General features: G+C 43.8%; 1 protein-coding gene across 1 annotated transcript in view; it reads left to right on the forward strand.

Moving 5' to 3' along the window:
* Positions 1 to 22,218, forward strand: part of cpe (carboxypeptidase E) — a 145,230-nt gene extending 123,012 nt beyond the window's left edge. The window contains exons 5-9 of the mRNA XM_072254684.1: positions 7,188 to 7,370; positions 16,493 to 16,632; positions 17,143 to 17,242; positions 18,930 to 19,048; positions 21,034 to 22,218. Coding sequence (XP_072110785.1) covers positions 7,188 to 7,370; positions 16,493 to 16,632; positions 17,143 to 17,242; positions 18,930 to 19,048; positions 21,034 to 21,132 — 641 coding nt within the window. The 3' untranslated portion in view covers positions 21,133 to 22,218. The remainder of the gene's footprint in view (positions 1 to 7,187; positions 7,371 to 16,492; positions 16,633 to 17,142; positions 17,243 to 18,929; positions 19,049 to 21,033) is intronic.
* The last annotated feature ends 5,334 nt before the right edge of the window (positions 22,219 to 27,552 follow it).

Consider the following 27,552-nt stretch of genomic DNA (forward strand, 5'->3'; position numbering starts at 1 on the left):
CATGTACTAATCCTGACCCGTCCACCTTTACTAACCCTGACCCGACCACTTTTACCAACCCTGACCCGTCCACCTGTACTAACCCTGACGTGTCCACAGTGTACTAACCCTGACGTGTCCACGGTGTACTAACTCTGATCTGTCCAGGGTGTACCAACCCTGACCCGTCACGGTGTACTAACCCTGACCCATCCACCTTTACTAACCCTGACCCGTCCACCTTTGACCCTAACCCATCCACCTTTATCAACCCTGACCCGTCCACGAGCACTAACACTGAGCCGTCCACCTTTACTAACCCTGACCATTCCACGGTGTACTAACCCTGACCCGTCCACGGTGTCCTCACCCTGACCGATCCATGGTGTACTAACCCTGACCATTCCACGGTGTACTAACCCTGACCATTCCACGGTGTACTAACCCTGACCTGTCCACAGTGTACTCACCCTGACCCTTGCACCTTTAACCCTGACCCGTCCACCTTTACCAACCCTGACCCGTGCACGGTGTACTAACCCTGACCCGTCCACCTTTACTAACCCTGACCCATCCACGGTGTACTAACCCTGACCCGTCCACGGTGTACTAACCCTGACCCGTCCACGGTGTACTAACTCTGCCCGTCCACGTTGTACTAACCCTGACCTGTCCACGGTGTACTAAGCCTGCCCCGTCCACCTTTACTAACCCTGACCCGTCCACCTTTACCAACCCTGACCCGTCCACGGTGTACCAACCCTGACCCGTCCACGGTGTACCAACCCTGACCCGTCCACGGTGTACCAACCCTGACCAGTCCACCTTTAACCCTGACCTGTCCACGAGCACTAACCCTGACCCGTGTACCTTTACTAACCCTGACCCGTCAACTTTTACTAACCCTGACCCGTCCACGGTGTACTAACCCTGAACCGTACACCTTTAACCCTGACCCGTCCACAGTGTACCAACCCTGACCATTCCACAGTGTACTAACCCTGACCCGTCCACCTGTACTAACCTTGACCCGTCACGGTGTACTAACCCTGTCCCGTCCACCTTTACTAACCCTGTCCCGTCCACCTTTACTAACCCTGTCCCGTCCACGGTGTACTAACCCTGACCCGTCAACGGTGTACTAACCCTGACCCGTCAACGGTGTACTAACCCTGACGTGTCCACGGTGTACTAACCCTGACGTGTTTATGGTGTGCTAACCCTGACGTGTCTATGGTGTGCTAACCCTGACCCGTCCACGGTGTACTAACCCTGACCTGTCAATGGTGTACTAACCCTGACCCGTCAACGGTGTACTAACCCTGACGTGTCCACGGTGTACTAACCCTGACGTGTCTATGGTGTGCTAACCCTGACCCGTCCACCTTTAACCCTGACCCGTCCACGTTTACTAACCCTGACCTGTCCACGGTGTACTAACCCTGACCTGTCCACGGTGTACTAACCCTGACCCGTCCACCTTTACCAACCCTGACCCGTCCACCTTTACCAACCCTGACCCATCCAAGATATACTAACCCTGACCCGTCCACGGTGTATTAACCCTGACGTGTCCACCTGTACTAACCCTGACGTGTCCACGGTGTACTAACCCTGATCCGTCCAGGGTGTACTAACCCTGATCTGTCCACCTGTAACCGTGACCCGTCCACGACATATTAACCCTGACCCGTCCACCTTCACTAACCCTGACCCGTCCACGGTGTACTAACCCTGACCCGTCCACGGTGTACTAACCTTGACCCTTCCACCTTTAACCTTGACCCGTCCACCTTTACCAACCCTGACCCGTCCACCTTTACTAACCCTGACCCGTCCACGGTGTACCAACCCTGACCCGTCCACGGTGTACCAACCCTGACCAGTCCACCTTTAACCCTGACCCATCCACCTTTATCAACTCTGACCCGTCCACGAGCACTAACACTGACCCGTCCACCTTTACTAACCCTAACCCGCCCTCGGTGTACTAACCCTGCCCGTCCACCTTTACTGACCCTGCCCGTCCACCTTTACTGACCCTGCCCGTCCACCTTTACTGACCCTGACCCGTCCACCTTTACCAACCCTGACCCGTCCACCTTTACTAACCCTGACCCGTCCACGGTGTACTAACCCTGTCCTGTCCACGGTGTACTAACCCTGACCCGTCAACGGTGTACTAACCCTGACCCATCAACGGTGTACTAACCCTGACGTGTCCACGGTGTACTAACCCTGACGTGTCTATGGTGTACTAACCCTGACCAGTCCACCTTTACTAACCCTGACCCGTCCACGGTGTACTAACCCTGACCCGTCCACCATGTACTAATCCTGACCCGTCCACCTTTACTAACCCTGACCCGACCACTTTTACCAACCCTGACCCGTCCACCTGTACTAACCCTGACGTGTCCACAGTGTACTAACCCTGACGTGTCCACGGTGTACTACCTCTGATCTGTCCAGGGTGTACCAACCCTGACCCGTCACGGTGTACTAACCCTGACCCATCCACCTTTACTAACCCTGACCCGTCCACCTTTGACCCTAACCCATCCACCTTTATCAACCCTGACCCGTCCACGAGCACTAACACTGAGCCGTCCACCTTTACCAACCCTGACCCGTCCACGGTGTACTAATCCTGCCCGTCCACCTTTACTAACCCTGACCATTCCACGGTGTACTAACCCTGACCCGTCCACGGTGTCCTCACCCTGACTGATCCATGGTGTACTAACCCTGACCATTCCACGGTGTACTAACCCTGACCTGTCCACAGTGTACTCACCCTGACCCTTGCACCTTTAACCCTGACCCGTCCACGATGCACTAACCCTGACCCGTCCACCTTTACTAACCCTGACCCATCCACAGTGTACTAACCCTGACCCGTCCACGGTGTACTAACTCTGCCCGTCCACGTTGTACTAACCCTGACCTGTCCACGGTGTACTAAGCCTGCCCCGTCCACCTTTACTAACCCTGACCCGTCCACCTTTACCAACCCTGACCCGTCCACGGTGTACCAACCCTGACCCGTCCACGGTGTACCAACCCTGACCAGTCCACCTTTAACCCTGACCTGTCCACGAGCACTAACCCTGACCCGTGTACCTTTACTAACCCTGACCCATCAACTTTTACTAACCCTGACCCGTCCACGGTGTACTAACCCTGACCCGTCCACGATGTACCAACCCTGACCATTCCACAGTGTACTAACCCTGACCCGTCCACCTGTACTAACCTTGACCCGTCACGGTGTACTAACCCTGTCCCGTCCACCTTTACTAACCCTGTCCCGTCCCGTCCACCTTTACTAACCCTGTCCCGTCCACCTTTACTAACCCTGTCCCGTTCACGGTGTACTAACCTTGACCTGTCAACGGTGTACTAACCCTGACGTGTCTATGGTGTGCTAACCCTGACGTGTCTATGGTGTGCTAACCCTGACCCGTCCACGGTGTACTAACCCTGACCCGTCAACGGTGTACTAACCCTGACGTGTCCACGGTGTACTAACCCTGACGTGTCTATGGTGTGCTAACCCTGACCCGTCCACCTTTAACCCTGACCCGTCCACGTTTACTAACCCTGACCCGTCCACCTTTACCAACCCTGACCCGTCCACCTTTACCAACCCTGACCCATCCAAGATATACTAACCCTGACCCGTCCACGGTGTATTAACCCTGACGTGTCCACCTGTACTAACCCTGACGTGTCCACGGTGTACTAACCCTGATCCGTCCAGGGTGTACTAACCCTGATCTGTCCACCTGTAACCGTGACCTGTCCACGACATATTAACCCTGACCCGTCCACCTTCACTAACCCTGACCCGTCCACGGTGTACTAACCCTGACCCGTCCACGGTGTACTAACCTTGACCCTTCCACCTTTAACCTTGACCCGTCCACCTTTACCAACCCTGACCCGTCCACCTATACTAACCCTGACCCGTCCACCTTTACTAACCCTGACCCGTCCACGGTGTACCAACTCTGACCCGTCCACGGTGTACCAACCCTGACCCGTCCACGGTGTACCAACCCTGACCCGTCCACGGTGTACCAACCCTGACCAGTCCACCTTTAACCCTGACCCATCCACCTTTATCAACTCTGACCCGTCCACGAGCACTAACACTGACCCGTCCACCTTTACTAACCCTAACCCGCCCTCGGTGTACTAACCCTGCCCGTCCACCTTTACTGACCCTGACCCGTCCACCTTTACCAACCTTGACCCATCCAAGACATACTAACCCTGACCCGTCCACGGTGTACTAACCCTGACCCGTCCACCTTTAACCCTGACCCGTCCACCTTTACCAACCCTGACCCGTCCACCTTTACCAACCCTGACCCGTCCACCTTTACTAACCCTGACCCGTCCACCTTTACTAACCCTGACCCGTCCACGGTGTACTAACCCTGACCCGTCCACGGTGTACTAACCCTGTCCTGTCCACGGTGTACTAACCCTGACCCGTCAACAGTGTACTAACCCTGACCCGTCAACGGTGTACTAACCCTGACGTGTCCACGGTGTACTAACCCTGACCCGTCCACGGTGTACTAACCCTGACTTGTCTATGGTGTGCTAACCCTGACCCGTCCACCTTTACTAACCCTGACCCATCCACGATGTATTAACCCTGACCTGTCCACCTGTACTAACCCTGACGTGTCCACGGTGTACTAACCCTGATCCGTCCAGGGTGTACTTACCCTGATCCGTCCACCTTTAACCGTGACCCGTCCACGATGTATTAACCCTGACCCGTCCACCTTCACTAACCCTGACCCGTCCACGGTGTACTAACCTTGACCCTTCCACCTTTAACCTTGACCCATCCACCTTTACTAACCCTGACCTGTCCATGGTGTACCAACCCTGACCCATCCACGGTGTACCAACCCTGACCAGTCCACCTTTAATCCTGACCCATCCACCTTTATCAACCCTGACCCGTCCACGAGCACTAACACTGACCCGTCCACCTTTACTAACCCTAACCCGCCCACGGTGTACTAACCCTGCCCGTCCACCTTTACTGACCTGACCCGTCCACGGTGTACTAACCCTGACCTGTCCACCTTTACTAACCCTGACCCGTCCACGGTGTACTAACCCTGACCCATCCACCTTTACTAACCCTGACCCGTCCACGGTGTACTAACCCCGACCCTTCCACCTTTAATCCTGACCTATCCACCTTTACCAACCCTGACCCATCCATGACCTGTCCACCTTTTCTAACCCTGACCGGTCCAACTTTACTAACCCTGACCCATCCACGATGCGCTAACCCTGACCCGTCCACCTTTATTAACCCTGACCCGTCCACGGTGTACTAACTCTGACCCATCCACCTTTACTAACCCTGACCCGTCCACCTTTAACCATGACCCGTCCACCTTTACTAATCCTGACCTGTCCACGGTGTACTAACCCTGACCCGTCCACCTTTACTAACCCTGACTTGTCCACGATGTACTAACCCTGACCCGTCCACGATGTACTAACCCTGACCCGTCCACCATTACTAACCCTGACCCGTCCACCATTACTAACCCTGACCCGTCCACCTTTACTAACCCTGACCCGTCCACCTTTGCAATGTGGGATGCAACTGGAGCACTGGGAAGAAATCCACATGGTCAGGGAGGGAACGTAGTAACTCCTTACCGACAGCGACACCAGTTGCCAATGTCATGGCATTACATTACATTACATTACATGGCATTACCTGCTGTGCTGAACAATGTCACATGTTCTTGACTGCGGATGCTGGAATCTGGAGCACCAAACATTCTGCAGGTAGAGCTACTCCTGGCCATACATTCCTGATGCAGTGTTTTGACCCAAAACATCGACAGTTTATTTCCTCCCACCAATGTTGCTCAACTCGCCGATTTCCTCCACAAAATCAGCTGTAACGTCTCAGGTCCCTTGGGTAACCTACAGCCAAATGATGTGAACATTGGATTTTATTTTTTCTGGTAACCCACACCCCCTCTGTTCCTTCTACCCAAGCTTTCTCTCCCTTTTTTCCATCCCTTCACTCTTTGTTACCAAGATTTGCTACACAACCCCTCCAGGCTCTATCTGATACAGGTGGCAGGGCACCCCTGCTTAAAATTTCTGTTACTGTGAATAGCTAAGTGAGTAAAAGATGAACTGATTTCCAAAAGGCATAAAGTTAAAGATGATACATTTCTTTCATATTTTAAACAAGAAAACCTTTTAATTTCCATATTTTACAGTTTCAAAATAACAAAAAATGAAAAGGGCCCGAAGCAAAAGTTTGGGCACCCTGCATGGCAGTACTTAGCAACACCCCTTTTGGCAAGTATCACAGCTTGTAAACACTTTTTGTAGCCAGATAGGAGTCTTTCAATTCTTGTTTGGGGGATTTTCGCCTATTCTTCCTTGCAAAAGGCTTCTAGATCTGTGGGATTCTTGGTCCGTCTTGCATGCACTGCTCTTTTGAGGTCTATCCACAGATTCTCGATGATGTTTAGGTTGGGGGACTGTGAGGGCCACGGCAAAACCTTCAGTTTGCACCTCTTGAGGTAGTCCATTGTGGATTTTGAGGTGTGTTTAGGTTCATTATCCTGTTGTAAAAGCGATCCCCTTTTCATCGTTGGCTTTTTTACAGACGGTGTGTTGTTTGCTTTCAGAATTTGCTGGTATTTAATTGAATTCATTTTTCCCTCTACCAATAAGTGTTCCCCATGCCACTGGCTGCAACACAAGCCCAAAGCATAATCGATCTATTGCTCATTGCAGCCCAAAAGTTCTATTTTAACTTCATCAGTCCACAAGACTTGTTTCCAAAATGTATCAAGCTTGTTTAGATGTTCTTTTGAACCTTTTGAATAGAACTTTTTGGCTGCAATGTGCAAAGGTATGTTTGGAGAAAAAAGGGTGCAGAATTTCATGAAAAGAACCCCTCTCCAACTGTTAAGCACGGGGAAGGCCAGTGTCCGAAATGGTGAATGTAATTTTTTTTTTCCATACTTAGCCAGGATTTCCTGATTTCTGGCAAACCCATCCTTCCGTTTGTACAGTAAGTCAGGTGAAAATGAAATGGATCAATCTGAATTGCATTTTATAAATGATTGCAATAGTTAAATATCTGATAAAACCCTTTGTATTTGTTTGTTCCAACATGTATTCTTGTATGGCAGGTTCTTCACATGAATATAGTGCCAGCCCAGATGATAAGATCTTTAAAAGCCTGGCTGAAGCTTATGCTTCTTTGCATCCAGTCATGTCAAATCCTCATAGAAAACCATGCCACAAGAATGATGACGGCGCCAGCTTCGTTGATGGAACGACAAATGGAGGAGCTTGGTATAGTGTTCCAGGGGGTAAGTGGAAACCTATCCATAAACAATCCACTTGTTATGAAACTCATAGAACCCTACCCTAGGGTTCGTGGACCCCTCTGGGTGGAGGGTGGGGAGGGGTTGTGGACAGATTCCGGTGGGGGGAGGTGTCTGTGAATTTGGATGGGAAAATAGTTGCATCTTTATTTTCACTAACCGCAAACTGAAATTTAACATTTCCTACAGTTATTTGTTTTTAAAAATATTTTAGAAACATGGAAACATAGAAAACCTACAACACAATACAGGCCCTTTGGCCCACAATACTGTGCCGAACATGTACTTACTTCAGAAATTACCTAGGGTTAACCGTAGACCTCTTTTTTTAAGCTCCATGTACCTATCCGTGAGTCTCTTAAAAGACTCTATCGTAACTGCCTCCACCACTATCGCCAGCAGCCCATTTCACACCCTCACCTCTCTCTGCGTAAAAAAACTTACCCCTGACATCTCCTCTGTACCTACTTCCAAGCACCTTAAAACTGTCCCTCTCGTGATAGCCATTTCAGCCCTGGGAAAAAGCCTCTGACTATCCACACGATCAATGCCTCTCATCATCTTATATACCTCTATCAGGTCACCTCTCATCTTCCATTGCTCCAAGGAGAAACGGCTGAGTTCACTCAACCTATTCTCATAAGGCATGTTTCCCCAATCCAGGCAACATCCTTGTAAATCTCCTCTGCACCCTTTCTATGGTTTCCACATCCTTCCTGTAGTGAGGTGACCGGAACTGAGCACAGTACTCCAAATGGGGTCTGACCGGGGTCCTGAAATATAATTTTGATAATTGTACTTCAATATAATTGGTTTCTTTTGTAATCCTATGTATTTCATTTTCTATATTTAAATACATTATTCTGAGAAGGGGTTCATTAGCTTCACTAGACTGCCAAAGGAGTTCATGGCATAAGAAAGGTTAAGAACCTCTGTAATAGAAGAACCAAATCTTGTCTGAGTCTGAAGGAAAACTTTATACAATGTATTTCACTTTCCCCAGAACACACCCAAAGGACTGCACAGCTGTTGACTTTATTTCAAGTGTAGTGACTTTGTTGAGTAGGCAACTGACACGGACAATTCATATAAAATTAGATAAGTATCTAATTAAGATGGTTTAATACTCTCAGCTGAAGGCTGAATCTGAGCAAGTTCATCAAGAGGACAGCTTCTGCTTCCCTGGAAATGTATGCCGCAAATTGTTGTTGATTGCATGTGCTACATGCCAAGTACACTGAGGTCAGCATCAGACCGTAATCCACTTTCAAAATATGTTTTCCTGGTTGAAACATTCAACTTGCAATGGCTAGTGTTTTGTGCTTTAAGAGTAAACATTCACAAATATTTTAAGGAAATTGTAATTAAATGGATGATGAGTAATTTAGAAGGAAAATGGTGATTACGGACAGCTCCCCAACGTTCTGCTCGGTGTACAGAGAAAAGGATGCCATTTGCATAGAATTAAACGTTCTGATGTGACTGTTTATAAATCTGACCATGTGATGGAAATTCAAAGTACATCTATTATCAAAGTAAGTATGCAGCATACCACCCTGGAATTCGTTTTCCCCACAGACTGCCACGAAACGAAGACCCATAGAACCAACCCGTTCAAAGAAAAACATCAACCCTCCCTACCCCATAGAGCCATAGAACACTACAGCACAGAAAACAGGCTATTTGGCCCTTCTAGTCTGTGCTGAAACATTATTCCATTAGTCCCATTGACCTGCATCCAGTCCATAACCCTCCAGACCTCTCCCATCCATGTACCTATCCAATTTATTCTTAAAACTTAAGAGTAAGCCCACATTTGCCATGTCAGATGGCAGCTCGTTCCACACTCCCACCACTCTCTGAGTGAAGAAGTTCCCCCTAATGTTCCCTTTCACCAAAAGCCGTGTCCTCTTGTATTTATCTCTCCTAATCTAAGTGGAAAGAGCCTATTCACATTTACTCTGTCTATACCCCTCATAATTTTGTAAACCTCTATCAAATCTCCCCTCATTCTTCTACACTCCAAGGAATAAAGCCCTAACCTGCTTAATCTTTTCCTGTAACTCAACTCTTGAAGACCCGGCAACATCCTAGAAAATCTTCTCTGCGCTCTTTCAACCTTACTCATATCCTTCCCATAGTTAGGTAACCAGGACTGTACACAATACTCCAAATTTGGACTCACCAATGTCTTACACAACCTCCCCATAACATCCCAACTCCTATACTCAATACTTTGATTTATGAATGCCAGGATGCCAGAAGCCTTCTTTACAACCCTGTCTACCTGTGACGCCACTTTCATGTGCAAAACAAAAACTTGCAAACCACAACAATAAAAAACACTGAATATAAAACACAAAATCCAAAGGCATATTTCAGTTCAGCTGAGTGTTCGTTTTCTGCAGGCCATGCAGAAAAATCATCCGAAAGTGGCAACAAAAAAAAAATGAGTGACCAGAAACTAGAACATATCATAAACCTGAATTCAAATCTGCAAACCACAGTGACTGAACTATGCTCCTGCACCCTCCTCCGATAGCATTGAGGGAGTGGGAGAGAGAGTGAACTCGAACACACACACAAGGACTTTCCCTTGGGAGCAGAAAGCGAGAGGAATACCACCACGTGCAGACACCCTCCTCCGACAACATTGAGGGAGTGGGAGAGAGAGCGAACTCGAACACACACACACAAGGACCTTCCCTCAGGAGCAGAAAGCGAGAAGAATACCACCACATGCAGACACCCTCCTCTGGCAGCAACGAACGAGGGGGTGTAGACAGCCCTGAACACTTGCTGCTGCACCAGCCTCGATGATTTCAATCTTCCTCAAGTTTAGTTATCATTCAACCATGCATTGATATAGCCAAATGAAGCAGTGTTCCTCTGGGGCCAAGGAGCAAAACATACACAGCACATTCAGGATAGTGAGCACACATACAGTCATGTAAGGTCAAGATGGAAAAGGAAACACATATAAGGTTTAGGAAGCTAAAATCAAACCTAAGCCTGGAGGATTATAAAGAAGCCAGAAAAGGGAATTAGGAAAGCCAGGAGGGGCCATGAAATGTCCAAGGCAAGTATGTTTGAAGAGAATCCGAAGAAGATAACTAGGGAATGGATAGGACCACTCAAGGATAAAGGAGTGCTTGGAGGAGGATGAGGGCGAGGTCCTAACTGAGTACTTTGCATCATAATTTACCAAGGCGAAGGATGTGGAGGATAGCGAGATCAGTGTGGAATATGCTAGTTTGCCCAGGCACCTTGAGGTAAAGGAAGAAGTAGTGCTGGGAGTCTTAAAGAACATTATGGTGGATAAATCTACAGGGCCTGATGGTATATCCCCCAGGTTATTGAAAGAGACAAGAGAAGAGATTGCTGTGGTCTTGACCAATATCTTTATACTTTATTGTCACCAAACAATTGATACTAGAGCGTACAATCATCACAGCGATATTTGATTCTGGTCTTTGTGCTCCCTGGAGTACAAATCGATAGTAAATATTAAAAATTTTAAATTATAGATCATAAATAGAAAATAGAAAAGGGAAAGTAAAATAGTGCAAAAAAACCGAGAAGCAGGTCTGGGTATTTGGAGGGTATGGCCCAGATCCGGGTCCCCTTTATCTACAGGCAAGATCCCAGAGCACTTGTGAGTAGCTGATGTTATTCCATTATTCCAGAAGCAGAATGGGTAAACACAAGAGACAGGTGAATCTCACCAGAATCTGTGTTGGGGGGAGTTAGAGAGGAATCTTAGGGATGGAATTTATGAGCATTTGGAAAACCATGGCCAAATTAGGGACAGTCAGCATGGCTTTGTGCTGGGTGAGTCACTTCTTACTAACATGATGGTGTTTTTCAAAGATGTGGTGAAGGTGATTGACGAAGGTAGAGCTGTAGATGTTGCCTACTTGGTTTTTAATATGGTATTTGACGAAGTCCCTCATGGGAGGCTCACCTAGGATGTTAAGATGCATGGGATCCACGGTGAATTGACCATTTCAATTGAGAATTGGCTTGTCCATGGAAACCAGGGCAATGATTGATGGGACCTATTGCGGCTCAAGGTCAGTGACTAATGGTGTTCTGCAGGGATCTGTACTAGGGTATCTGCTGTTTAAAATATACACTCAGTACATTTGTACACCTCATTAATGTAAACGTAAATATCTGTATTTGTATCAGCCAATCATATGGTAGCAACTGAATACATAAAAGCATGCAGACACGATTAAGAGGTTCACTTGTTGTTCAGAGCAAACACCAGAATGGGGAAGAAATGCAATCTAAGTCACGTTGACTGTGGAATGATTGTTGGTGCCAGATGGGTGGTTTGAGTATCTCAGAAACTGATGATATCCTTGGATTTTTACACACAACAGTTTCTAGAGTTTACCGAGCAGGGTGTGGAAAACAAAAAAAAAAAGTCCTGTGAGCAGCAGTTCTGTGGGCAAAAATGTCTTAGTAATGAGAGAGGTCAGAGGAGAATGGCTAGAAATAGTTCATGCTGACAGGAAGGCGACAGTAACTCAAATAACCTTGCGTTACAACAGTGGTGTGCAGAGGGGCATCTCTGAATGCACAACACATTGAAGCTTGAAGTGGATGCAGGAGACCATGAATGTGTAGCTCCTGTACCAGATAAAGTGGCCACTGAGTGTGTATCAATAACATGTAGATAAGGGTAAACATGTAGATAAGTTTGCAGAAAATGCAAAGATTGTTGTTCTTGTATGAAGTGGAGAAGACTGGCAAAGAATACAGCAGGCTATAGATCAGTTGCACATATGGGCTGAGAAATAGTGGATGATGTGTAACAGGCCAAATGTGAAGTGTTACACTTTGGGAGATCATATGTAAAAAGACAGTACACTGTTAATGCCAAAACCCTTAACAGTGCTGATGTGGACAGGGATCTTTGGGTGCAAGTCCAAAGGCCCCTGAAAGTTGATGGGATGGCAGAGAAGGTATATGGTATTCTTGCAATTATTAGGCATTGAGTTCAAGATCCAGGAAGTTGTTTCAGCTTCAGTTAAGCTGCATGTGTAGTACTCTATTCACTTCTGGTTGCCTCATTATAGGAAGGATATGGAGTCTTTAGAGAGGGTGTAGAAGAGTTTTACCAGGATACAGTCTAGATTAGAGGGCATGTACTATAACGAGGGGTTGGACAGATGAGTTTTTTTTTGGACTGGCGGCAGTTGAGGGGAGATTTGATAACAATCTATAAAATTATGAAGAAGTCATAAGTAAACAGCCGCTATCTTTTTCTCATGGTTGAAATATCTAATACCAGAGGGAATGCTTTTAAGGTGGGGGGGGGGTGTAAGTTCATAGGTGATGTGTGGAACAAGTTTTTTACACAAGAATGGTGGGTGTATGTAGTGTGCTGCAGTGAAGTATGGTGGTGGTGAAGTCAAATATGCTAATGGTTTTTAAGAGGCTCTTGGACAGGCACTTAAGTGAGCAAGAAACGGAAGGATATGGACATTATGAAAGCAGAAGAGATTAGTTCAGTTGGGTATTTGATTACTAAGGTAATTAGTTAGGCACAATATTGTGGCCTGAAGTGTTTGTTCCTGTGATGAACTGTTCTATTTCTGTATTAAAGCGGCCACAGACATCAGCAAACACCAAATTTATAGTGCACAGGATGACCTCAGACTATGGAAAGTAGAATAAGGGAGGTTGACAGGAAAGCACTAGAATGGTCAAATTTAAAAACAACAGGAGTGTGCAGGAGACATTCTGTAAATGAGCTAAGGTAAAGTGGGAACTATATTGGAGATACAGGTCCTGACGTAGGACCTTAACCCGTAATGTCAACTATCCCAGTGCCTCCAAAGATGTTGCCTGACTTGACAGTGTCTTTTCTCCCTGCTGGGAACTGTGTTGTTGTGTAGTAGTTAGTAGGTGCTTTCTGCCCATTGCCACCCCCTTTGCATTTACTTTCGGATCACTAGGTGGGATTTTGAAACAGGAATCCCAGTTAACCCTTTACTATCTAGTTTGGGAGCAGCAAGGTGATTTGAATTGACTTTTATTACTTGCTCCCTCCATATACACGAGGAGTAAAAATCTTTACGTCTCCTTTCTAAATGTGCAATGTGCAATTATGGTATTTTGTATTAAGTATTATGTATTACAGGATAGTCAATATAACATAGAAATACAGTTGTGTCAGCATGAGTTAAGCTGTCTCATGGCCTGGTGGAAGAAGCTGTCCCAGAGCCTATTGGTCCTGGCTTTTATGCTGCGGTACCGTTTCCCGATGGTGGCAACTGGAACAGTTTGTTGTCGGGTCTCCATTGATCCTTTGGGCCCGTTTTACACACCTGTCTTTGTAAATATCCTGAATAGTAGGAAGTTCACATCTACAGGTGGTTAAATGGGAGTTTCTGCTTAACTCTACTTCACTCACCACAACTCTGAACTGATTCTACAGACTCACTTCTAAGAACTCTGTAAGAACATGAGAAATAAGAACAGGAATAGGCCATTTGACCCATCGAGCCTGCTCCACCATTCAATAAGATCAGGGCTGATCTGACCATGGACTCATCTCCACCTACCTGCCTTTTCCTCATAGCCCTTAATTCCCTTACTATGCAAAAATCTATCTAATCTATATGTCTTAAATATATTTACTGAGGTAGCCTCCACTGCTTCATTGGGCAGGGAATTCCACAGATTCACCATTCTCTGGGAAAAGCAGTTCCTCCTCATCTCTGTCCTGAATCTACTCCCCTGAATATTGAGGCTATGTCCCCTAGTTCTAGTCTCACCTACCAGTGGAAACAACTTTCCTGCCTCTATCTTATCTATTCCTTTCATAGTTTTATGTTTCCTTAAGACCTCCTCTCACTCTTCTGAATTCCAGTGAGTACAGTCCCAGAAGACTCAATCTCTCCTCATAGTCTAACCCCCTCATCTCTGGAATCAACCTGGTGAACCTCCTCTGCACCGCCTCCAAAGCCAGTATATCCTTCCTCAAGTAAGGAGACCAGAACTGCACATAATATGCCAGATGAGACCTCACCAGTACACTATACAGCTGCAGCATAACCTCCCTGCTCTTAAGTTCAATTCCTTTAGCAATGAAGGCCAACTTTCCATTTGTCTTCTTGATAGCCTCTGCACCTGCAGATCAACCTTTTGTGATTCATGCACAAGAACTCCCAAGTCTTTCTGCACAGCAGCATGCTGCAACTTTTTACTATTTAAATATTAATCTCATCTTCCATTTTTCCTTCCAAAGTGGATAACCTTGCATTTACCAACATTGTACTCCTTCTGCCAGACCCTTGCCCTGTCACTTAACCTATCTGTAACTCTCTGCAGACTCTCCGTATCCTCTGCACAATTTGCTTTTCTACTCAATCTAGTGTCATCAGCAAAGAGTGTCGATACGCTATACTCAGTCTTCTCTTCCAGATCATTAATGTATATTGTGAACAGTTGTGGGCCCAGCACCAACCCCTGCGGTACACTGCTCACCACTGATTGCCAACCAGAGTAACACCCATGTATCCCAATTCTCTTCTTTCTATTAGTTAACCAATCCTCAATCCATGTTAATATGTCACCCCAACTCTATGCATCCTTATCTTATGGATAAGTCTTTTATGTGGCACCTTATTGAACGCCTTCTGGAAATCCAAGTAAATAATATCCATCTGTTCCCTTCTATCCACTGTGCTTGTTATATGCTCAAAGAATTCCAGTAAGTTTGTCAAACAGGACCTGCCTTTGCTGAATCCATGCTGCATCTGCCTGATGGATCCATTTCTTTTCAGGTGCCTCGCTATTTTTTTAATGATGGCTTCAAGCATTTTCCCAACTACAGATGTTAAACTAACTGGCCTATGGTTACCTACCTTTTGCCTGTATCCTTTTTTGGAACAGTGGTGTGATATTGGATAGCCAGAGGCTTTTTCCCAGGGCTGAAATGGCTGACATGAGGGAGCATAGTTTTACGGTGCTTGAAAATGGGTACCAAGGGGATGTCAAGGGTAAGTTTTTCACACAGAGAGTGGTGGGTGCATGGAATGCACTGCTGGTGGCAGTAGTGGAACCACTTTAGAGCCTCTTAGGTAGGTACGTGGAGCTTAGAAAAATAGAGGGCTATGCACGAGGGAAATTCTGAGCAGTTTCTAGAGTAGGTTACATAGTCGGCACCACGTTGTGGGCCGAAGGGCCTGTAATGTGATATAGACTCTATGTTCTGTGTTCTTCCAATCTGTTGGGACCTGCCCAGAGTCCAGAGAACCTCTGCCATTTCTTTCAGTACCCTGGGATGCATTCCATCAAGACCAGAGGACTTGTCTTTCTTTAGGCCCACAAGTTTGTTCAGCACTACCTCCTTGGTGATAGCTATTATATCGAGGTCCTCACCTCCCATCACATCCATATCATTTCTCTTCAGCATATTAGATGTGTCCTCCATCATGAAAACTGAAACAAAATAGCCACTCAAAGCCTCGGCCATTTCCTTATTACCCAATATCAATTCCCTCTTCTTGCCCTCCAAGGGACCTACATTCGCTTTGGCCAGACTTTTCTGCTTTAAATAATTATAAAAACTTTTACTATCTGCTTTTATATTTTGTGGTAGCTTATTTTCATAATCTAGCTTCCTTTTCCTTATTGCTTGCTCAGTGTCTCTCTGTTGCTTTTTAATCTTCCAGTTTCCCACTACTCATTGCGACTTTGTACGCACAAGCTTTTATTTTGATGCCTTCCTTTACTTCCTTATTTCTTTACACTAATGTTCTCAGCTTTTTTACTTGCACAGTTTGTCATCTTTTGCAAGTTGGTTTTTGGTCAGTTTTTGTTTATGTACGGTTTTTTGTAAGTTCTATTGAATTGCTTTTTTATTCTAAATGCCTACAAGAAAATGAATCTCAAGGTAGTATATGGTAACACAGAGATTGATAATAAATTTTACTTTTTTAACTTTGAACATTTATGTATGTTATTAATCTGTGTAGTATATGTCCATGTTGCTGAACCTTTTTTTTCTCATTGTCTCACTGTTCTTATCTGTGTATCACAGTTAACATAATAAGATTTTGTATTTTTTTCAATTTTTTCTTTCCCAGGTATGCAAGATTTCAACTACTTGAGCAGTAATTGCTTTGAGATCACATTGGAACTAAGCTGCATGAAATTCCCACCAGCAGACACACTTTCACAGTACTGGGATGAGAACAGAGACTCCCTCATTAATTACATTCAGCAGGTTAGCAAACAATAGTTGCAGTAGCAAACTATTTGCCATTAAGTTCAGCCTGGGTAATTTATTATATTCTTAATCTTTTACTTTATTTTCAGTGAAGGTTATGATTATTGAAAGTGTGACATTTCTACAGGTCTGATCTTTTATCACTGTTAAATCAAATTGTTTCTGGCAGTGAGGAAACGAGAAACAATATTTAGCTCTTGGATGTGTGATAGGTCAAGCATCGAAAAGCATGTTGGTTGTTGGTACATTGAATATAAACTTGCTGAAATTTCTTATTATGCAAATGGTTTCTCATTGCTTTTTTTTACTTTCTAAATTTTGTTTCTTGTAAAATATGATCTGGGTGCTATTAAGTGCAACAATAATTTTACAGTTATATTTTTCTCTTTCTCTTTGCAATAATGTGCTCATGCAGCTGGGCTTTTGAAGTGAGATAATCCAGTTCACAACCAACCTGCCTCCTACACTTGCAGGTTGCGTAGATTTCATTGCTGTGTTGTGTTTCAGATCCACCGCGGCATTAAAGGATTTGTCCGTGATTATCATCAGAACCCAATTGCTAATGCTACGATATCTGTTGAAGGCATAAATCATGATATCACCTCTGGTATGTTTGAAATTATTATGTTTCTGTGTTGGGAATGGTAGTGGCAATTCAGAGAAACTCTGGTGCATTTTAATGTAATCTTTATTGATTAAATATGAATCTTATTAACAATGATTTGTGATGAGAAGAATGTTGCATACTCCTCCAGCCTGTCTCCAATACCATGTATCCTCAAGTTAACTGTGTATACACCCACATTTCTATTGCATGCTTCCCTTAAGTTCCTATGTCATTTGTTGGCAAGTGCTTTGCTTCCTTTGGGTTTCTCCATAAGGGAATGTACTCTGCTTGGACTAGCTACCTGTCAAAATCTCTTAAGCAGTTTAGTGGGGGGACATGTCCTACTTAATGATTTGGGTTGGCTTCTTTCAGCAAATTTCTTTAGGAGAAACTGCACATGGTAAGTGTGCAGTCGCCTCTTTACAAAAGGCATAATTGACTAAAGCCAATTCCAGTTTAAATTACAATTTACATCTTGCAGTGATGGATAACAATTTTTTGCTTCTGCTGGAGGAGGGAAGGAGAAAGGGAATGCTGTGTGTGAAATGATTTACAAAACCTTTGTTAACTTTCCAACATGACCTCAGTTGGGAGTGTCTGCATCACATCTGCTTTTGGGTACAATTAAACTTGGCCAAGCTGCAGCCAAGAACAATGATTAAAAATTTGGTAAAGAACAATAACCTCTTTTAGTTGACGTGGTTCTCGCTTCCAGCACCTCTTCAGATTGTTACTCTGAATTGTGAGGAATCAGCTATCTACAGGAGTGAAGCAATATTTCTACCATTTGTGCAACATAACAGAACTTTTTGTGTAATACTGTAGGGATGAAAACTGGCAGTTTTCACACAGTTTGTGCTGTAACTCCTTGGAAAACAATCTCAACAATTACAAATGTGTTTCTTAGAAAGAAAGTAAGAGAAATAGTTTTTCCTCCAAATGTACATAAGTTATAAAAGTGCTGATGTATCTACCATAAGGTTTGACTGAACTACAAAGATATTAGAGAACATTGTTGATGATATTGATTTAGGTTTTTCCGCCAATAATACAGTAAAAGACTGGGGGGTGGGCAGGAATCAGTCATTACCTGAATAGGTATTGATCTGGAGCTAATAAATCATTTCAGAGAAGAAAATAATTGAGGAACACATTGAGAAGATCAATGGTTGGAGATGGGGCTTCACTCTACTTCCCCACATAATCTGACACTATGTATCTAAACTATTGTACACAAAGTTTTTGTAAAATATTTGTCTTTAAGTGTTACATTTCAGCAACTAACTATTTTTTCATCTTTACTTCATTTTATGCAAAGCAATTTTGCAACAGTGTTTGGCACTGGAAGGAAGAGATTGGTGGTAGGGAACATGGGATTTGTGAATTGGTTACTTTTTTTGTGTTTCTGCAGCTGAAGTGATCCATTCTCATGAGGCCCCAATGATAGCATCCACATCACTTCAAACAACTTAATCCTACCATTTTTGATACAGTAATGTCCACCTTTTATAAAGGCCTCAATATGCATGAGCCTTAAGATAGATGGAAAGTCTGTTGCAATCAATGTGACTGCCTTTTGTTGGCATAAGTTTAAATTGTTCAATCTGTCCATGGCATTGTCAGCCTGGAAAATATCTGCAGTTTCGGGGTAAAATAACCATACATGAATATTGTATTCCTATTTCAGCAAAAGATGGTGATTACTGGAGGCTCCTTGCTCCTGGAAACTATAAAATAACAGCTTCTGCTCCTGGCTATCTGGCAATAACTAAGAAAGTGGCAGTCCCTTATAGCCCAGCTGTAGTGGTAAGCTTCACATTTTGCTTAATCATTTGTGCATACTACTTCACATTTTGCCCCCTTAAAGTGAAAGGAATGTAAGAATGAGAAAATTGTACAGTTGCATTCCAAAGAAAAGATGAGAATTTGTACTCTGCAATTCCACAAATGTTACTAAAAGTCTGTGACATTGAGGCAATAATGAAGTGGGTCTTCAGGCAAACTGTTGTGTTGAAAGTTTCAGAGGAAGACTTGTCTGGCACGAATTATGAACCATGTATCAAAGGGACTTGGTCAGGATTCCATACGGTGAGAGTTCCTGCTTCTCGCATTGCCTGCCTGAGCAGGGCTTGATGGAGATGCCTTTCCCAAGTGAGACGAGGCACAATGGCCTCCTAATGTTAAAAGGCCCGAACAGATTAGATATGGCAAAGTTATTTCCCATCGTAGGGGCGTCTAGGACAAGAGGGCACAAATTCAGGACTGAGAGTTGTCCATTTAGAACTGAGATGCGGGGAAATTACTTTAGTCAGAGGGTGGTAAATCTGTGGAATTTGTTACCACGAGCGGCTGTGGAGGCCAAGTCATTGGGTGTATTTAAGGCAAAGATAGATAGGTTCTTGATTAGCCAGGGCATCAAAGGGTATGGGGAGAAGGCAGGGAAATGGGGATGACTGGAAGAATTGAATCAGCCCATGATTGAATGGTGGAGCAGACTCGATGGGCTGAATGGCCTACTTCTGCTCCTATATCTTATGAATATACCATGAGAAGTTTTTTTTTAAATGAACTTAGTAAAAAATGAACAGACTAGCCTGCTTTCACAACTTAAAACAAGTTTTAACTTTACTCATCGACTTGGGACTATCGTGAAGCATCCTTGTGGATTGCTTTTGTGCTTGACTGCTGTTATAGTTAGGATTATGGTGCTTTTGTGTATGCTCTGTCATGCTTTTTCTGTGTTAAAAGCATATGAATGTTTGTAGAGGAAGGAAACGCTGTGGAACAGGTTGGTGGTGAGAGAGTTGATCTCCACAGAGAGTGCAGTTTGGGCACAAGAGAATGTTCTTTCATTAAAATGTCACATTGCAATGACGATAGCCTTGGAAAGCTGGTGCCTGTGAATACATTGTCATTATGTGGTGTCTCTGAAAGCTCTGAGAATAGGTTCTTCACCCAAAGGAGTGTTTATCTTCCTGCTGCCTACGGTGCTATGGCTATATCAGTGCCTCTCGTAATGGATGGATGCTCGCAATGTCATACTGAGCCACCCATTGGATGAGCACCTCCGCAATTAAATGCTGACAAAGACATTTTGTTGGTTTAAGTTCACTTTGTGGAGTTTGGAAGGCACTTAAGCTGTCTGTTGTGGTCTGGAGATGCCCAGTCAGATTTCCTGATCTCAGCAGAGTATTCCTTTAAATAGTGGCAAAAAGCAATACATCAGTACAGCATTAACCTACTTCTACTGGGAATGTTCCAGGACACTTTATAAAAGTGTGGGAATGAATGAATGGGTGAATTGTGAATAATGCCATCAGCTGAAGCAGAGAAAAGTTCTGAAGAGCTAATATCATTCAGAAATGGGTATGCCCCTTTTAGGTCTATGACTGACTTGATTTCACCCAGAAATGATTACAAGTGCAATCTGGTCTGGATGAAGTCAAATTCTGCATGGCTGTTGTCCAATTTCTCAGCAAAGTTAACAACCCTGAACTGAATTTTCATGTAATGATATTAATAAATATTAACTTGCTACATTTCCCACAGATACAGAAAACCAAACAATACTAGAAAACTTAAATCAGTCTTGCACGACACATCCTTCTCCCTGGCAACCGTGTGGCTGTTGTGTGTAGATCAGAAAGGTTTGGTGTTGTGGTGGGCTCTCAAGTTCAGTGGACAGAATGGTGTCATCTTTTCTTTCATTTTCATACGTAGGCATGTTCCCTACTAAATAAAGGAGTTATTTTTCCAACGTTTTATTTTGATCTGTACACTTTTTTTTGCAGCTTGACTTTAGCCTTGAATCATTTTCTGAGCGAAAAGAAGAGGAGAAGGCAGAAATAATGCAATGGTGGAAGATGATGTCTGAAACGCTTAATTTTTAAAGAGGAGGATTCTAATGCTTTCATGGAAAATGACAGCAAATTGATCCTTTTTTTAAAAGTTATTTAATTATTATGTTTGATGTTTTAATATTACTTGAGATTAATGTAGGAAGTGATGCCTTGAGGTAAGGCATTCAATCTGATGTCCCTCTCATCTTATTCCAAGCACACCAACTGCAATACATGTTTGTATTTGCCAATAATTTCATTTGTTCCCCTTACTGAAAGCTGGTTTCCCTTCCCCCATGGCCTTTTTTTAGATACACGTGATTACTGCAACTGCATGTTTGTGTCTCTGGAATAATTCGTTAAAATATCCCATGAGGTGTGTCACATTACGTAATGCTTGGGATTTTCTGAAATAGCCCATGACAAATGAATTTTGTAAGATCTGTGTGGAGTTATGTAACTGTCTATTGAGGGTATTCAAATTGAAATGGAAAGTGTGTTTTGAAGGCAAATGAAGGGAGGCTCTCACATCAAAACTGCTGTTGATTAATTACAAGAATGTTAATATTCTATCATGGTTATAATATTGTCTGTACATTGTATGCTTACATTTAATCAATCCTACAGTAACTGTTATTTTATAATAACTCCTAAACTATGAAATTAAGCACTTAATGGAAGCAATTTTTCATATTCATAATGCATTCCTGTTCTGACCTTAATCATATGTGAAGATCTGAAACCCAAGTTATTAAATTAGAGTGTTAAAGAGTTTAAAGGTTTAGATTATGTCTTGGGGGAATGTAAATGCATTAAATTTGTATGTCAGCAGTCTAACTTAATAGCCATGCTTTCCATTTGGTTGTTAGTTAAGACTAAAAATTTAACACATGGTGGTATAGTTCATCCATGTCTTCATAATCCTGTTGTATCTGAATGTTCGTAACGCTACTGTCTCATTTCTTCATAGAAGTGTACTGGACACAGTTTTTGTACACTGAACGTTATATAGTTACCTCAGAAATATTAGTGGATGGCACCTACATACATTCATGGTAATAATGAACTCAAACTAACTGAACTGTGATTTGTTGTTGTTTTGGTTATTGTGTTTGTGATTAAAATTTAATTATCGCCCAATAATCAAGGATTTCTGTAATTTGTCCGCATGTGGTCTCTCTGCTTAAATTTGGTCGTATCAATGTCAGAGAAGAATTTGGAGCAGTGTAAAATAGCAGCCATACAGGAAAGTGCCCACAGGCGATGCAATTGATCACTCATTGCTCATTCACTTGGTTGACCAGAAAGAAGCCTTATGGGTTTAAACCAGGAACTAGATTGTGCAGCTGCAATTCTTTTCTCAGTTTCAGTGAAAAATAAAACTTGGGGAAAATTCAGGAACTTTCTGCAAGTTGCGCAGTTTCCTGCTAGATTTTCCATGTATTTTGGCTGTGACAGAATGTGTGGTGGGAGTAGGGGAAGTGGTCAGTCTAACAATCACAATCTCTTTTGACGTCCACTCATGAAGCATTTTCTAATTTACCCATACTGATCATTTTAGTCACATTTTTGAATGGATGGATGTTGGAAATTGTGAACAATTTAGTTTCAAATGTAAATTGGTACTGAAGAACACCAAGCCAATAATGGTTTCCACATTTAAAGTTATGACTTATAGTTTGTGTTTGGCAGCATAATTTGTGTGAAATCATTTTTAGCTTTTATCAATCCCAGAGGTGCAGCCTGGGTCTACATCCAAATCAAATGATATCATTCATTTTAAAACATTTCCTTATTAACAATTAATCTTTGATGTTTAGAGAAAAAAAATCCATTTCCAATTTCACACTTTTTTTTTACTGTTGGTCTCTTGTTTCACTGACTAAAAATTAAGCAAGTGAAAAATCTGAGGGCTTCCCCAATCCTGGTGCCAGTCTTGGCCTGTCAATTTACAGATTGTTTTCTGGAAATTGTTTATCGGATTCCAAATAAAATGGTGGAAGAGTTAGCTGTTATTAAGTATGCAGTACTGCTTATGGTATTTAATGTGTGTGTTCGTCCATCATTGACGTCGATGAGGACCTCAACACCATTATGATGGTGTCGAGACTAGTGCGTGGTTTGGATTTAAGTGAGGGGGTGTTACGCAGCATCAGCCTCACTCTCTCTTCCCAATTCCCCTCTGGATCCAGTGGCAAGACAGAGTCGAGACAGCTGGAGATGGGACTAGGCACAGTGGATGACCAGGACGTCTTCTGTGTCTTGTCCTGCTCTACACGTTCCACGACGCTTGCAGAGACCGCCTTCTTGACCGTTGGACCTTCCATTGGTCTCGTCTGCTCAATCCACTGGAGTCTGTCTTCACATGCTGGGATAGACAACTCCTTATCTCCTCGAGGGTTTGAGACCCGTCGGCTACCCTCACCTGGTTTAGCCGGCTTGTTGAAGCCGTTGCCGGGGTGTGGCCACTGTCGTATGCAAACAGCTACGGGGAGCCACAGGTAAGAGCTGAGTGCCAGGTGGGGACCAAAGGTGGACAAACTGCCTTGAAAAGGACGCGACATGTTCCCCCACCAGAGGTGCTACCCCTCCCTGACACCCCCTACACCCCATGGTATCTAATAAACTTATATATCAAACATTTGACCTAATAGAGCATTTGGAAACCTGTAGGTCCAAAGCCAGGATTGAATATTTTCTTGGAATCAGATGAAACTGTGCATTTCTCCCAGATTTCTCCCCTCCCCTGCCCTTTGATCTACTTATGTGCCAAGACTGGCTGATTTGGGAGTGGTATAGTGATTAGGGGTTTGATGAGAGGTATAATGTTCCTGATGCCTGACAAACAGAAATTCTGGAAGTCCAGGCATTTCAGTAGTTTGATTATAAATCATTTAAAAACATTGATATTTCGTGGATTGTGTTGAGTGGTTACCGAATCAAAATAAATAAATAAATCAATAAGTGACACTGCAGAGACTGAATGATGGTGCTGGTGAACCTCTGTGACTTCTGGCTGGTGGCTAACAAAACAAGGACAGCAACTAAATACTTCGTTAACCACACTTTTTCTGGCAAACGGTCATCACCGATGATGGTCTGTAACTTCCCTTTGGACTTGGAAGTAATTCGATGTGACAGAACCGAGGCGAGGCAAGGCGAGGCGGCGGGCCCATTGCCGAGAGCATGGAAAAGCGTGAAAGATTGGGTACAGACCGAATCAAAGCGCGGGTTCCAGGCACCAGATACGACTGGACACAGCGTGTGGACGGAGATTTACAGATCATATGGAAGTGGCGAAGTCTGGCGTATCTAAGCGGCACAGCCTGTTGTAGGGATGGAGAGTTAAGCGCTGGACCAGATTGAAAAGGTCAAGGTGTTGGAAAGGTTAGGGTGTCGGGGCCTGAGACAAGGTACAGGCCAATTAAGATAGCTGCTTCATGATGGCTACTTGGATCTGCGTTGAGCTGTGGGACTCTTTTGCGGACTTAAGTTCAGAAACACTATTTGCTTGCGGTTATTGTTGGCATTTTTTCCATTGAACATTGGGTGTTTGATGGCCTTTTTTATGGGTTATTTTATTTTATGTTCTTATGTGCATGATGTGTTTTTTTAATTCTCTGCACATTGCGTGTTAGTCTTTTTTTCAAGTATAAGCGGTTTGTTTTTGGGTTTCTTTGTTTTGTTAGGAGACCAATCTCAAGGTTGTATAATGTATACACTTTGATAATAAATGTACTTTGAATGAAAGCAGATGTCTGGAACCCCAGCAGCACCAGCATGGTGTCAGAAACAGCACAATGAATGAGGGCCTCTCAAGGCAACCGGACAACAAAACTAATATTCCAGGTTTGAGATTATGGGAAGAGACAATAGTGGTATTTTGTTTCAGTCCTCATTTTTCTTCAACATTTGTAATTTAGCTATATCCTTTGTACGTAAAGACTCAAACCAATAGCTCTAATCCACAGACAACAATGTTGGCTGATGGTCTGGTGATCTTGTCTTGACTTTTACTCAACATTTCTGGCATGTTTTTGGCAAAATGCACGTTGATGAACCCAACCATATTTCCTCCTGCTCATAAAACCCGCTGGACCTCTGCTTGGCACCGAATTTATTTCCAGCTGTTTATCTGAAAGCAAATGCAATAATGATAATGGAATTTATCATTATTGAATTTGGTTTCAGATAAACAGTTGGAAATAAATCTTCATAGCCATTGGAGAATTGAAATAGTCTGGACTGGTCTGTGGATATTGGCAGGTTTTGTTAACTGCTTAAGATGATGTGCATGTGAAATAAAGGAAATTATCAAGTTTCATAAACTAAAACAGTAACATTTTTAGGTAGTTGGAATGCTGGGTGTCTGATGCCGAAGTGGAAGGCAGCTGAGGACCTCCCATTTATTAATTCCACATTGTATCGCAAAAGGCTCCATTGCTGGAAGGAAGGATTTTGTGGGCTGGATGTGACCACAAACCATATGTTCTGTGACAATGCCCTGAAGCAGGGAGAGTTTGTATGTGCAGTGGAGTCCAATGGCATGCAATGGGTGCCTGGATTTCATTCACACACATACACCACTGATGCAGAAGCAGGGACAACACTTGTGTAGGCTGTTTCAGTATTACTTTAAATAGACTTTGAGGAATTCATCATTGGGGAGTTTCCCTTTAAGTCGTGAACTTAGCCAAATCTTCAGCACCTGTTCAGTGTCCCATGCTCACAACCACCAAAATTGATACATGTCTCACCAGTTACCCAAGACCCTAAAAACCCCATCACTGATTTGACACTATTTAATCCTTCTGTGTTACAGAAAGTAATGAAATGCAGATGTGGGAAATAAGGGGTCAAAACAGAGGGTGCCAAAATATTCAGTTAGTCAGACAGCATTATATGGAGAGAGAGCACAGAATTAATTCTAGGTCAAGGACCATTCATCTGGGGCAGAGAAGGTTGGAGAGAGAGGAGATGGGTGGGAAAAACAGAAGGAATAGCAATGGTGAAGACCGAGGTTGTCCTGGTGAGGCAAAGCTTTTTGAGCCATCTAGTTAACAAGAAAGACAGTCAATAAGAGAGGTGCAAAGAACATTTGGGAATTGTAAGATTCAATACCTTGAGATCTGAAAAATGAATGCAGATTAGGCAGAATCTGTGGCATGAGTAAGATGGGGATGTAGTGGATTGCCTTTCACCAGAACAGGCTCCTCATCACCATTACGTGCCGTGTTATATGACATGGCAATCATGGTCTATGACTATGATTGTTCTTGGCAATTTTTTTCTACAGAGTGTTGCGCCATTGTCACCTTCTGATCAGAGTGTTTACAAGACAGGTGACCCACAATCAATACTCTTCAGAGACTTGTCGGCATGGCATCAGTGGTCGCATAACCAGAACTTGTGATCTGCACCAGCTGCTCATACGACCATCCACCACCTGCTCCCATGGCTTCACGTGACCTTGATCGGAGGTGCCAAGCAAGGGTGACCTGCAGGCTAGTGGAGGGAAGGAGCGCCTTACACCTCCTTTGGTGGAGACGTATCTCCACCCTGCCACACAAGCTAGTTCTGAAACAAACTGGCTACTGAGATCATTGAATTCAATATTGAAAACTGAGAGCTGTATTGTGCCCAGATAGAACATGACAGTTGTGTCTTGGGCTTACATTGGTGAAAAGGGTCTTGTGTCTGTTCATTTAGAACCTTATTGAGCAAGCATGGGGCCAGATTATATTGGCCCAAGCCTGCAACTCAGGATTGCCTTCCGCACCATTCCCACGGCTGTAAAGGTTTTTTTTTCTGGCTGTAAGCAAACACTGGTGCTTCTGAGGGGATCAGTTGAAAGCAGTAAATTGGCCTCTGGTTTCAGAACCTCATAATGATACTTCACAGCTTCTAGTGTCAGAGGCTGGGTCAAACTAAATCTTTCCCTATGCCTGCTGAATCATTTTCCTTGCTTAAGTAAAGACATATGGGGAAAAATGAGATTGGGTTCATCAACACACATGTGAGCTTGCGATTCGGCACCTAATTTGTTTCATAACTTTGATGATAGAAGACGTTTCAAAATGAATTTGAAAGTTTGTAATTTTAAAATATTTAAATGAACTAAAAATAATGAATGTTTATAGAAGCATACTTATTTGAGAATCAGGTTTATTAGAAGTGCTTAAATTAAGACAGGCCTCACAGGATAAACAGGAAAGATCTTTTTCCAAAGCAGATGCTTCAACAAAGAGGAGGAAGTAATAAAAGCAGACAGGGGAGGGGTGGATCGAAGAGCTGGAGAAGGGAGAGGATCATGGGACAGGAAGCCTGGGGAGAAAGAGAAGCAGGGAGGGGAGCCCGGAGGGTGGAGAGCTGGCAAGGAGTTATAGTGAGAGGGACAGAGGGAGAAAAAAGAGAGAGAGAAATAAAGGGGGGGGGGAGGGAATAAAAAATATATAAAATAAATAAATAAGG

Source organism: Mobula birostris, chromosome 4 (genome assembly GCF_030028105.1).
Source record: "Mobula birostris isolate sMobBir1 chromosome 4, sMobBir1.hap1, whole genome shotgun sequence".
NCBI classification, from domain to species: domain Eukaryota; kingdom Metazoa; phylum Chordata; class Chondrichthyes; order Myliobatiformes; family Myliobatidae; genus Mobula; species Mobula birostris.